This window comes from Numida meleagris, chromosome 22 (genome assembly GCF_002078875.1).
Source record: "Numida meleagris isolate 19003 breed g44 Domestic line chromosome 22, NumMel1.0, whole genome shotgun sequence".
In the NCBI taxonomy this organism is placed as follows: Eukaryota; Metazoa; Chordata; class Aves; order Galliformes; family Numididae; genus Numida; species Numida meleagris.
In genome coordinates this window covers 4349209-4361279 of record NC_034430.1, presented here as the reverse complement: position 1 = coordinate 4361279, position 12071 = coordinate 4349209, and the positions used below count along the sequence as shown (strand labels likewise).

Here is a 12071-nt window from a genome sequence, read left to right as displayed (position 1 = left end):
CGGTCTGGAGCGGGCCGCCAACTCCGGGGGAAGTTTGCGGGGCGGCTGCGGGCTGTCAGCGGAGCCGGGAGCACGCGCGTGTCCTTGGGGCCGCGCGGCGCCGTTCGGCCGCAGGCTGCGGGCTGGGCGAGCGGCGGGGTGAGCTCTGACAGCGAGCTGCCGAGGGGCCGAGGTGTCGGCGTTTTGGTTTTGATATTTGTTAGCAGCGTTTGGCTGAACGCTGGCGTTATTTTGCATGTGGTGTTTTCCCGCTTGTATCTTAATATCCCTACGTGTTCTTCCGTAAAATGTCTGCAGGATGCATTTCGCTACCGAAGTGCGTCTTGGTGAAGTTATTGGCATAATTGTTAATGTTGCTGAAATAGGAAATGTTTATTGACACCGAGGTGCGGTTCCAGAATCACAGAACTGTAGGGGTTGGAAGGGGCCTCCAGAGATCGCTGAGTCCAACCGCCCTGCAAAGCAGGTCCCCTCCAACTCTGAGCTCTGCCTTTAAGGTAGAGGAGGGTTTGTTGTGAGAGTCTGCCCTACAGCTGCACCTCAGCGTGTCCCTGCTCTGGAGGATCCTCTTCTGGCTTTGTAGAATACTTCCTGTCTGAAGTAACATCTAGAGGTTTCAGCGCGTGTAAATGTCACACAGTGGAAGAAATAAAGGGAAATAGTACATGTAAGCCTCGTCGGGCTGATCGGGCAAAAAAATCCCGATAAAATCAGGGTGATCTGCGAGGAGGCTTTTAGCTTATTCTCCAGAATCCTTTGAGAAATAACTTGAGAAAGGAGAAGACGTAAGTTGCATCTCCTTCCTCTCCTTCCGTCGATGCTGACCTCGGTCAGCACAGCCATGCCCGCCCACAAAACTTGTCAATACCGAGGCAGGAAAATGGGTAAATATAGTTGTCATTTAATCTCTTGTGGGAGGTCAGCGCTTGCACTTACTTCAGGCTAATTAGCGCAGGATTAATGGCTCATCTCTCTCGTATCCAAATAAGCACGGCAAACTTTGATTGCCCTTGATGATTCACACTTGTCAAGATAGCTGTAGCTTTTTAAAGTACTAACTGTACCCTACAACCAGTCTAACCGCGCTCCTGGCCTGGTGGCAATTACTCATGCGGGTGCAGAGCCGGCGATGCGTGGTGGGGGACGTCTGCACCCCAGACAGCCACGGTGCTACAGCAGCTTTGGCACTGATGTGTCGAGTGGGCTGCAGCTGCTTGCACGCTCTGAGCCTTCTGCTTGGAGTCGTCCTGGGGTTGGTACCTTCAAACTGGTATTGTAGCCATCGGTTGGCTTATAAACCCAAGTGCAGAAGGCTCCTTTAATTTGGGCTTAGGTTTCGTTTAGGATTGCGTTAAGCTTATTGCTGCACACTGAGGTGTACCCAAATATGAGCTTCATCCTCCTACGGCTTATCTACTTCTCTTCTCTTCTGATATAAGCTGTGAGCCTTTGATTTAAATGGATACTGGCAGGTTGACACCGTCTTATGATACTGAACTTGCCCGAAGTTTTATTGTTACTTTATCGCTGCTCTTTTCCCCTCTCCTTTGCTGCTCAAGAATAGAGGGAAGAAAACCTGACAGCACTAAGAGCTGCCAGATGCAGACAAAAGCCACGAAAAGATTTTAACTCCCTTTGCTTTAAATGCGTCGCCAGCTGGGGCTGTGATAGATTGAACAACAACAAAGGTGTTTAATCTTGTTAATATAGTATCTCCGATCTTAACGCTTTGAGGAATTTAACTAAAGACTTAACCAGTGACTAGCCTGCGTGTGAGTGCCTTTTTAAAGCCTCTCCTGAGTTCTTCCTTTGAGCTCTTTCTGCAGCCTTTACCTTTGTCCAAATAAATTACCTTCCCCACATGTGTGAGGAGTCTATACCTGTCTTTATGCTTGCTCCATTACTCTTCAGAAGAAAGCCTGAACCATACCTCATTCCTTTCATTGTGTTAGAACTTGAAATTGGGTGGAATTCTGCTTCAGGGGAAGAGTATTTCATTGTTAATGGAAGCGATGCGTTCGTGATGTAAGGGAAACAACCAAAGTGGTTTCTAGCCTGGATCCAGTGTGGAAATATGTCTTAAGTTTGGATTAGAATAGAAGATAGATCTTACTCATTTCTAGATTTTATCAATTTTCAGATACAAATTGGGAATGTATAAAAGTAGCAATCATTAACATCTGAAGTTTAAGGCCATAATGAGAAGGTGTGGCTTACGTGGTTTCTGGCTAGTTCTAGAAACGATGTTAGGAGCACATTTATCTTTCTATTATATAAGAATAGATAATATAGGAATGTTTATGTTCCATCTCGGGACTCTGTCAAGTTCATAAGCCATAGTTTTGAATAAGCACCACTAGAATTCAAAGAATGCATTGTGGCATCAACCTACACATGTATGCTTTAGGGAGCACGTTTTTCACTTGGAAGTTCAGAGCTGTTGGGAGGCTGTGGGCCGCCATGGAACGCTCCATCTGCAGACCTAGGAAGCTCTTTAAGGTTTCTTTCTGCCGTGCCAGAAAGACTTTCCAGCTAAATACACCTGAAAAGATGCTGCACTGAGAGATAGTTCTCTTACGTATTTGCTTACCTCTTGCAGGGCCCCCAGCAAGCCTTTTCCAGCCCCCCCGTCGCCCAGGCCTGGGAACTGTTGGGAAACCCATCCGCCTCCTGGCCAATCATTTTCAGGTTCAGATCCCTAAGATCGACGTTTATCACTATGACGTGGATATCAAACCAGAAAAACGGCCTCGGAGAGTGAACAGGTAGGAGCTGCTTAATAGCAATAACGCTGTTGTGTCATCTGTTAGACAAAGGTGTCTGTCCTCAGCTGAGGTGAGGGAGTTCTGCTCGTAAATTGACACCGGTGTTTGAGGTGTTCATGCGTATCAGTAGAGCCCATCTGAAGAGCACCTCAGCTCACCCCAGGGCAGATGCTTGTATTTGCTCCTGTATATGAACAGTTTTTCAGATGGCACTGTACTGAGTGCATCTCTTCTGGCAGTAATGAGAGTTTGGACACCTGCCTTGCACACAGGCACCTTTATGTTGAAACCTCAGTGTCTTAACCTGGAGGTGACTTACTCTTGGTTTCTGCTGATGGCCTATGTTCTGGTGCCTTGTCGTTTCCCCTACCTTGATCCTTTAAGAAAATGTGGAAAAGGAATTTTAAACCACATGAGACCATTGCTGGATTTTCCTGTTCTCCAACCTAACTTAATAAATCCCTCTGCAGAGAAGTGGTGGATACTATGGTGAGACACTTCAAGATGCAGATATTTGGTGACCGGCAGCCTGGATACGACGGGAAGCGGAACATGTACACTGCACACCCGTTACCCATCGGCAGAGACAGAGTAGGTATTACTGTAAGCAGTTCAAACTTTGTGCAGAAAACTGCTACGGTGTCATTTGAAAAGTGTTTTTATCAGCAGCGTTTTTTGTTGTAGTTGTTATTATTGTAATGTTGCATAGTAATGTAATGTAGTGTGGCAGTCGGCAGTCCTTAACAAAAGTTTCTGCTTACCTTTATGTGTAAGGTGGATATGGAGGTGACGCTTCCAGGAGAGGGGAAGGACCAGACTTTCAAAGTGTCCATTCAGTGGGTGTCAGTCGTCAGCCTTCAGATGCTGCTGGAAGCTCTGGCAGGGCATTTGAATGAAGTTCCTGAAGATTCTGTACAGGCACTTGATGTGATTACACGGCACCTTCCCTCCATGAGGTGGGTGCTTCAGGTGTCGGCATCACTGCTTCAGTCTTGTCTCTGTCTTACATTTGTGTTAGTTACTTGCTGCTATTCTACTGCTATTACACCTTCTTACTGTCAAAGGGTTGAGGGAAGCTGTTGTGTAATTCAATGCCTGCATTACAAATTTGCACTAGAATAGGGATATTTGATCTGAACTCAAGACTTGTATCTGCTGGTCATGTTTCCAACTGCAATTTGCTATAGCCTTTCCAACTGCTCTGCTCAGGTTCTATATGCTTGCCATGAGTTAGTTCTAACAGTTCTGGTGCGCCATAGAAGTGTCCGTTTAGAAAGATCCATTGGGAAGGGATGCTCAAATTATTAATTTCCTTTTTTCTTTCTTTTTTTCCAGGTACACTCCTGTGGGTCGCTCCTTTTTTTCCCCCCCTGAAGGCTATTACCACCCTCTGGGTGGCGGCAGGGAGGTCTGGTTTGGTTTCCACCAGTCTGTCAGGCCTGCCATGTGGAACATGATGCTCAACATTGATGGTACGTAGGTAATTCTGTCTCACTAATGTAACGGAGTTCTTGGTGCTTCTAAATTCAATGTCCTGTTGTTTTTTTGTTTTTATTGTAGTATCAGCAACCGCTTTCTATCGTGCTCAGCCTATCATTGAGTTCATGTGCGAGGTCTTGGACATTCAGAACATCAATGAACAAAGCAAGCCTCTGACAGACTCCCAACGCGTCAAGTTTACCAAAGAAATCAGAGGTAAAGGCTTGTTCTAAAGCCACTGCATCAAAATACTGTCAATTTGTCACTACTGTGTTGTAACGAAAATTCACAAGGCTCTTGGGAAGTTGACCTGTTCTTTTTTTCTCTCATCTTCCTCAAAGGTGATTCCTATGTCTGATTCTATTTAAGTGATTTTTATTTTGGGTTTCCAGGTCTAAAAGTAGAGGTTACTCACTGCGGCCAGATGAAGAGAAAATACCGAGTTTGCAATGTTACTCGTCGACCAGCCAGTCACCAGACGTATGTATACAATTCCTGGCAATTTTTAAGATCTTGAACCATTTAGATATGTTATTTCTACCAGGAGAGTTGATTCCGAGGGTGAAGAAGCTGTGTGGATTTGAAAGTGTTTAGCCTTAATAGGACAGAGAAATAATGTGGGTTTAGATGCCTGCTTTATTTCCATCAATACAAGAAAATAGAAGCTGTATCCTGATTTTGAAATAGAGTTACCAAAGGCTGGCATTTTATAAATAGCTCCGTTAAACTGTGTAAAATAATATCATTAAGGAGAAATCCAATAGCTAAGGACAATAAAGGTTTTAAGCATTTTACTCTGGATTAGATCTTCCACTCTTCTTTTCCATTTTCAAGATTTAAAACAACAACAACAACAACAAACTAACCAGAGCAAATATCCTTTATAGGTTTCCTCTGCAGTTGGAAAATGGGCAGGCTATGGAGTGTACAGTAGCTCAGTATTTTAAGCAGAAGTACAGTCTGCAGCTGAAATATCCTCATCTTCCCTGTCTCCAAGTAGGACAGGAGCAGAAACACACGTACTTACCGCTTGAGGTAGGAATCTAACTTCCCCTTGCACTGTGGTGTGTCCTTTGTTAAATAGCATCGTGCCACTTTTCACTGTTCCTGTGCAGGTGTGTAACATAGTGGCAGGCCAGAGATGTATCAAGAAGCTAACAGACAATCAGACATCAACTATGATAAAAGCAACTGCAAGGTCTGCACCGGACCGACAGGAAGAAATCAGCAGACTAGTAAGCCTTTCTTCAGCTAAACAATCTGCATTTGTGAGTGTGACTTCCAGAAGCATTGGAGCGTATGTAATGAGAACCAGATGAGCCAAGAATTGCAGAAGTTCCAAAAATCTGACTTAAAAATAAATCCTTTTAAACAGAAAACCTGTTAATTGCTAAGAAGACAGAGTCCCCTGAAACACTAGATGTAGTTACCTAGATACTTTTCTTGTCACCAGGTGAAAAGTAACAGTATGGTTGGTGGACCTGATCCATATCTGAAGGAGTTTGGTATTGTTGTCCATAATGAAATGACAGAGTTGACAGGCAGAGTTTTGCCAGCGCCAATGCTGCAATATGGAGGCAGGGTGAGTCTCCCAGGTCTTGTGAAATACCTTGTTCTGAGGGTGTTGAAATTCCTTAAACATTCCATATATCTTACAAGGTTTGCTTTTGTATGATCACTGGTTGGCTGTAGACAAAACCAGGCAGCATTTTATTTTTAATTTGCCTTTGGTTTTTACCTAGAACAAGACTGTGGCCACACCAAACCAAGGTGTGTGGGACATGAGAGGGAAACAGTTCTATGCTGGCATTGAGATTAAAGTTTGGGCTGTTGCCTGTTTTGCTCCTCAAAAACAATGCAGGGAAGACTTACTAAAGTAAGTATTTTCCTCTTTATTCAGGTTACCTGTTTCAGGGTTTATTTTGCTCATATTTTTGAAAGAAGATATGCAGTATAAGTCAATCAGGCATCTAATAGTAAAAAGAGGAAATCATAGTTCTGCAGTGTCTTAAACGTTTACTGCTTGGGAGAGGCTTAAACAAAGTTTGTAACCTAATTGGCTGGCTAGGAAAGCAAGAATTCCCTTACCACTGAGGTTATGTTTCAGGTTGTAGAGACTGCATTCAGACTGTGTAATGCTGTTTTTACAAAGAACCGATAGTGATCTTTTATTCCAAAATCTAAACTATTACAGTTGATAGAACGTAATAGGTGTGATTAATAGAATTAACAAAGTGGCACGTGGTGGAAAGAGCAGGCTGTATCCATTTATGTTTTATTTACAGGAGTTTTACTGACCAGCTGCGCAAGATCTCCAAGGACGCAGGGATGCCCATCCAAGGCCAGCCCTGTTTCTGTAAATATGCCCAGGGTGCAGACAGCGTGGAGCCCATGTTTAAACACTTAAAACTGACTTATGTTGGTCTGCAGCTGATCGTGGTGATTCTACCCGGAAAGACGCCCGTGTATGGTACGTAGAAGAAGTTGTGAAGTGTTAAGTAGTTGCATGGCAAGCTGGGTATCTTGCTATGCGCTTCATTGGTAGGAAGGAGGCAGAACAGGCAATCCCTTTAGTTTAAAAGGATTTGCTGGGTTTTCTTTTGGTTTTGTCTTATTGTTTTTTGGAGATCGGATTGTCGGTCCTCACTGGAGTAGAATCGTAGCTTAGAGTTGGAAGGGACCTTTAAAGATCACCTAGTCCTACTCCCCTGCAGTGAGCAGCGACATCCAGAGCTCAGTTAGGTTGCTCAGAGCCTGGTCCAGCCTGGCCTTGAATGTCTCCAGGGATGGGGCCTCCACCATGCCTCTGGGCAACCTGTGCCAGTGCCTCACCACCCTCACTGTAAAAGACTTTTTCCTTATATCCAACCTAAATCTCCCCTTTTTAAGTTTGAAAGCTTTTTCCCTTGTCCTGTCACCACACACCCTTTGGGAAGGTACAGAATACTTGTACGTTCCCAAGGAGCAGGCTGAGACTTTGTCAGTGAACCATTAAGGGTTGACCTAGCGTAACGTTTGGGAAAAATAAGGAAAAGATGGTGGAACTAATGACTTCATGTAACTATCCTATTTTGTGTCACAGCTGAAGTAAAGCGAGTTGGTGACACTCTTCTTGGCATGGCCACTCAATGTGTTCAGGTAAAGAACGTGGTGAAAACCTCACCACAAACGCTGTCCAACCTGTGTCTGAAAATAAATGCAAAGCTTGGAGGAATCAACAATGTGCTCGTACCTCATCAAAGGTAAGATGAGATTTAGTGCTTTCCTTGAAGTCTGAATTATCAAGCAAAATGATGTTAGTCTGTTTTGCTACCTTTCAAAATAATGAGCACATTAGAAGTACCCACAGACTGAAGAGGGTATTTTTCTGCCTTCTCCTCCCTTCAGCCTGTCTGCCTCTTTCTCTTGCCATTTCCATGAGCATGCTGTATTTCCTTCCAAACTGAAAGAGGAGGAGTGAGGCAGAGTGGTAAACGCTTGTAAGTTTGTCTGCCTTTGATCCTTTTCTTTTTTCTTTCTGCTTTGTCTGGAAGAGATTGAGGCAGACACCTTCATCTTTAAAGATCTGGAATGGTTCCTAGTGCTGTTACGTGGTTTGGATATGCCTTCCTCGATTGTCTTCTCCTTCCTCATCCCCCTTCTTTACATTATTATTAAATAATTAAACAGGCCCTCAGTGTTCCAGCAGCCAGTGATCTTTTTGGGAGCAGATGTCACTCACCCTCCAGCTGGGGATGGAAAGAAGCCTTCCATAGCTGCTGTGGTAGGCAGCATGGATGGCCATCCTAGCCGTTACTGTGCGACAGTGCGTGTGCAGACCTCTCGTCAGGAGACCTCCCAGGAGCTGCTGTACAGTCAGGAGGTGATACAGGACCTGACCAACATGGTGCGAGAACTGCTGATACAGTTTTACAAATCCACACGTTTCAAGCCTACAAGAATCATTTACTACAGAGGAGGAGTATCAGAAGGGCAGATGAAACAGGTACTGGCTAATGATTTCTTGATGCTTGTGAGAAGGGATTAGCCCTTGCCATTGCCTATGTGGAATGCCTTTGTTTAAGAGGACAATCTGCAGTTTAATTTTGTTTTCCTGGGCAGACAGAAAGTGAAGTTATCCTGGCTGATTGTGCTCCTTATCAAGTGGTGTTTATATATGGAAAGAATAGTACTGTGTGTACTAATGGTTAAATCTTCTATGTCCAGGTAGCTTGGCCAGAGCTTATAGCAATCCGAAAGGCCTGCATTAGTTTGGAAGAAGACTACAGACCAGGAATAACCTACATTGTTGTGCAGAAAAGGCATCACACCAGGCTATTCTGTGCCGACAAAACTGAAAGGGCAAGTAACGTCGGGTACTTAAGTAAGGAGGTGATGGGGATGGGAATGTAGGTGGTTTGGCTAATAGGGGTTGAATCCATCTCTCCTATTAATTTGTACACACAGAAGCAGTTCTGTGCTGGAGCAGGCTTTTCTCTAAGACCAAAATAGCTAGTTCCTCCCCTTTTTTACTGCTCTACATCAGACAGTCACATGGAGCAGCTTGTTCCCAGCCCCTTTTGGAATGAGAATACTCAGTATCCCTGGATTTGCTTATCCAGAGCTGTAACCTCATTTTTGTAGTCTTGAGATTCCTGACACCTGCTCATTGGTCAGTTAGTTGTCCGTTCTGTTCCTCGATGCATCTGTGAGGTTTGTCTATGTCACAAATCCACAAGCCAACTAAGGAACCTTTTTTAGGAAACTTCTTGATCTCATATGTGCTAGAAGAATACACATCTCTGGGGTGTGATTGCAAACAAGGGTGTGAAATCTATTTCAGAAAGCCTGCGTTTTTTTCATACTCAGAAATACTTCCGTATGCTTTATACCACTCTGCAATTTTAACGGTGCTGGCAGGAATTTCATTTTTCTCTGATCATACACCAACTGGATTTAGGGAAGTTCTTAACAATGAACCCGCAGAGAACTTTTTCATTCCTCCTATGTAAGTTACCTAAATTTTTACACATTTTTCAGCGATAAATTCTCAGACAACTATAAGTAGCGCCTACCTGAGGAGGTATTTTTGGATCTCTTCTAAAGGAAGAAAAAAACCCAAAACCTACATGGGCTAATAATAAACTTTCCACGTTAGGTGGGTAAGAGTGGCAACGTACCAGCAGGCACTACTGTGGACAGCACGATCACGCATCCTTCTGAATTTGACTTTTACCTCTGTAGCCACGCAGGAATTCAGGTAATGCTTCAGCTCTGCTGCGCTCAGGCTACGGGACTAAATCCTGCTTGTTGTCCTGATGTGTGATATTGCTTTTAATTATAGTCTGGCGGATTTAGAGCTGCATCAGTTCAGTGCCTGTTTGGCACTTGCTCTTCCGTGCACTGATAGAAGGTGCAGCATTCAGATCCCTCTCTTGGAGTTGATGCTGTCTGGCTGAACGCTCGTCTCTTCTCCGCAGGGAACCAGCCGGCCCTCCCACTATCAGGTCCTGTGGGATGACAACTGTTTCACTGCAGATGAGCTCCAGCTGTTGACCTACCAGCTGTGTCACACGTATGTGCGGTGCACGCGATCAGTCTCTATTCCAGCTCCTGCGTACTATGCCAGACTGGTAGCATTTAGGGCTAGATACCATCTCGTGGACAAGGATCACGACAGGTAAGGAGCTGCACCTCGCCGTCTTGGTAGCCAGACAGTGAACTCGAGTTACGGGCTCAGTTGTTCACGGTTCTCTGTATGTGTCTGCGTTTTTACAGTGCTGAAGGCAGCCATGTGTCAGGACAGAGCAATGGCCGTGATCCTCAGGCTCTGGCAAAGGCAGTGCAGATCCACCACGATACTCAACATACAATGTATTTTGCCTGAGAGCATCTGGGAAGATGAGGCAAAACCGACAACTCATTCAGTCCTGAAATGTTTTCAATGCCTACTGCTATAGCGAGGGCCCGGTTTATTTCAGACTGCCCACTTACCAGCAGCTCTGAACAGTCGCACTGAATCTGTTCTTCACAGCAATGTCTGATGCACCGACACAATTGAGCCATTCGTTTCGTTATTTTATGTAATAGAAATTCATAGACTGTCTTTTCTGATGCATTGGACTGAATTTTTACCTCAAAGCGCAAGAGGCTGATCATCCTGAAATTTTTAAAGGACTTGGCACGAAAGGTTTCTATGGAATATTTTGCTAGCTATGGTCTTTAGGTTCTCTTCCCATCCCATGAGTTTATCATGGTGAGCGATTCTCCGTCTTCACGCGCTGCTTAGTGAGTATGTGTAGTATGGCAAAATGTTTTCCTCCAGTTCAACGTAATCGTTCTATTGTGTGGGGCCATAGATTTGTTTTTTTTTTTCTTTTTTTTAATGGAGATTTTAGACTTCACTACTGTAAATGCCTTTTAACAGCCGTAACTTTCACAGGTATTGCAGTTTTTGTGGGTTTTACTAATGACCTTTTTAATCTGCAGACTCGGGCTGCAAAGCAATTGCACTATTCTGCCAGCTCACATAGGTGGTTCCTGTTCTGTGAATGTGTGACGTAACCAGGCGGTGATGCCTGTCAGCAGGTTTGAATTGTAATGGTTACAAATAATACTGCCGTGGTACCGTAACAAAACACCGAACCATCGTTTCCCCCCGCTCTGAAAAGGATTTAGAAGAAAAAAAAAAAAAAAAAAAAAAAAAAAAAAAAAAAAAAAAAAAAAAAAAAAAGAAAAAAACAAAAAAAAAAAAATTAGCTTTTAGATATTTTGCAGACTTTTACTAAAGTGCCCACTTGATGCTGCTGCGTGGTTTGATAAATCGAAGTGATTTTAAAACTTGTTTTTTCTCGTAGGAGGTCAAACTTTGGCAATAAAAACTTTGTTTTTTAAGCCCCCCCCACCCCCCCAGCAGTGTAATTTTCTAGCTGAGGATTGTGCATGAGTTAACCAAGGTTCTCGTGTCGTTTTCTGAACACACAATTTGGCAGTTTCGGAAACTAATTAGAAAAGACGCACTTCCATGCTTTTTTTTTTTTTTTTAAGGATTGTTTTTAACTGTTTTATATTCACTGTTGGTGTCCTGTCTACAACTTTTTTTTTATAAGTTTAGAACTGGGTGTTACGTGTAGGAAAGGCTTGCCAACCTGTACAGTGTAATTGCAGTGTGCGACGGGCAACCTAAGGACTTGTACCAGCATTTTCAACTTCTTGCCCTGGGAATCTAGGTTGCACACACAACTGCATTCAACAGCATGATTAATCAATGTAAGTCTAATTATACTGATTCTGTCCCAGCCTATAGACGTTAGGGTTTTGAAATCCGCTTGGTTTTTCTCAGCTGCAGCGTGTGACAAAGAGGAGGGGCTTGGTTTTACCTTTGGGATCCGTGAAGATAGAACGTAACGAGGAGATTCCTCTGCCGTGTTAGCGTGAGTTAGCGCAGATTAAAAGCATTTCCTAACCTGAGTAGAGCTAACAGCACTGCTTGGATGGCAAGTTTGAGAAGCCCAGCGATTGCACTGTGGTCTCTGATACTCGTGTGGGGTTTGCTGCTACGTCGCCTGCTGTTCCAAAGCTTGGGAACCAGCCCCCTCCAAATTTCAGCAATATGAAATGCTGTTTCCTTCAGTCTTTAAGCTTGTAAATAAATTGAAGTTTACATTTCTAAATGCTGGTTGGTTTTCAGTTGTACGCTGAGCGTAGTCTGCAAACAGTTTTATAACCTCCTTTCAAATAGGATATCTCGTTAAATTAAGCTTCAGCTTTTTTTTTTTTCCTGTTAAAACGGGGCTGAAGCAAACTCTGCTCCTGGCACACGTGGTAGACGAGTTTAGATTTGGAAAA

The 12071-nt window shown here is 43.8% G+C and overlaps 1 protein-coding gene across 1 annotated transcript in view; it reads left to right on the top strand.

Annotated features, from left to right (window-relative positions):
• The window catches only part of LOC110387396 (protein argonaute-4), a 13254-nt gene extending 1358 nt beyond the window's left edge, over positions 1-11896 (top strand). Inside the window, exons 2-18 of the mRNA XM_021375503.1 lie at positions 2600-2765; positions 3236-3356; positions 3540-3721; positions 4101-4237; positions 4326-4460; positions 4637-4724; positions 5132-5279; positions 5360-5479; positions 5698-5826; positions 5987-6120; positions 6530-6714; positions 7327-7486; positions 7914-8229; positions 8451-8585; positions 9382-9483; positions 9704-9903; positions 10002-11896. Of these exons, the coding sequence (XP_021231178.1) occupies positions 3252-3356; positions 3540-3721; positions 4101-4237; positions 4326-4460; positions 4637-4724; positions 5132-5279; positions 5360-5479; positions 5698-5826; positions 5987-6120; positions 6530-6714; positions 7327-7486; positions 7914-8229; positions 8451-8585; positions 9382-9483; positions 9704-9903; positions 10002-10110 (2385 nt within the window). The 5' untranslated portion in view covers positions 2600-2765; positions 3236-3251 and the 3' untranslated portion in view covers positions 10111-11896. The remainder of the gene's footprint in view (positions 1-2599; positions 2766-3235; positions 3357-3539; positions 3722-4100; positions 4238-4325; positions 4461-4636; positions 4725-5131; positions 5280-5359; positions 5480-5697; positions 5827-5986; positions 6121-6529; positions 6715-7326; positions 7487-7913; positions 8230-8450; positions 8586-9381; positions 9484-9703; positions 9904-10001) is intronic.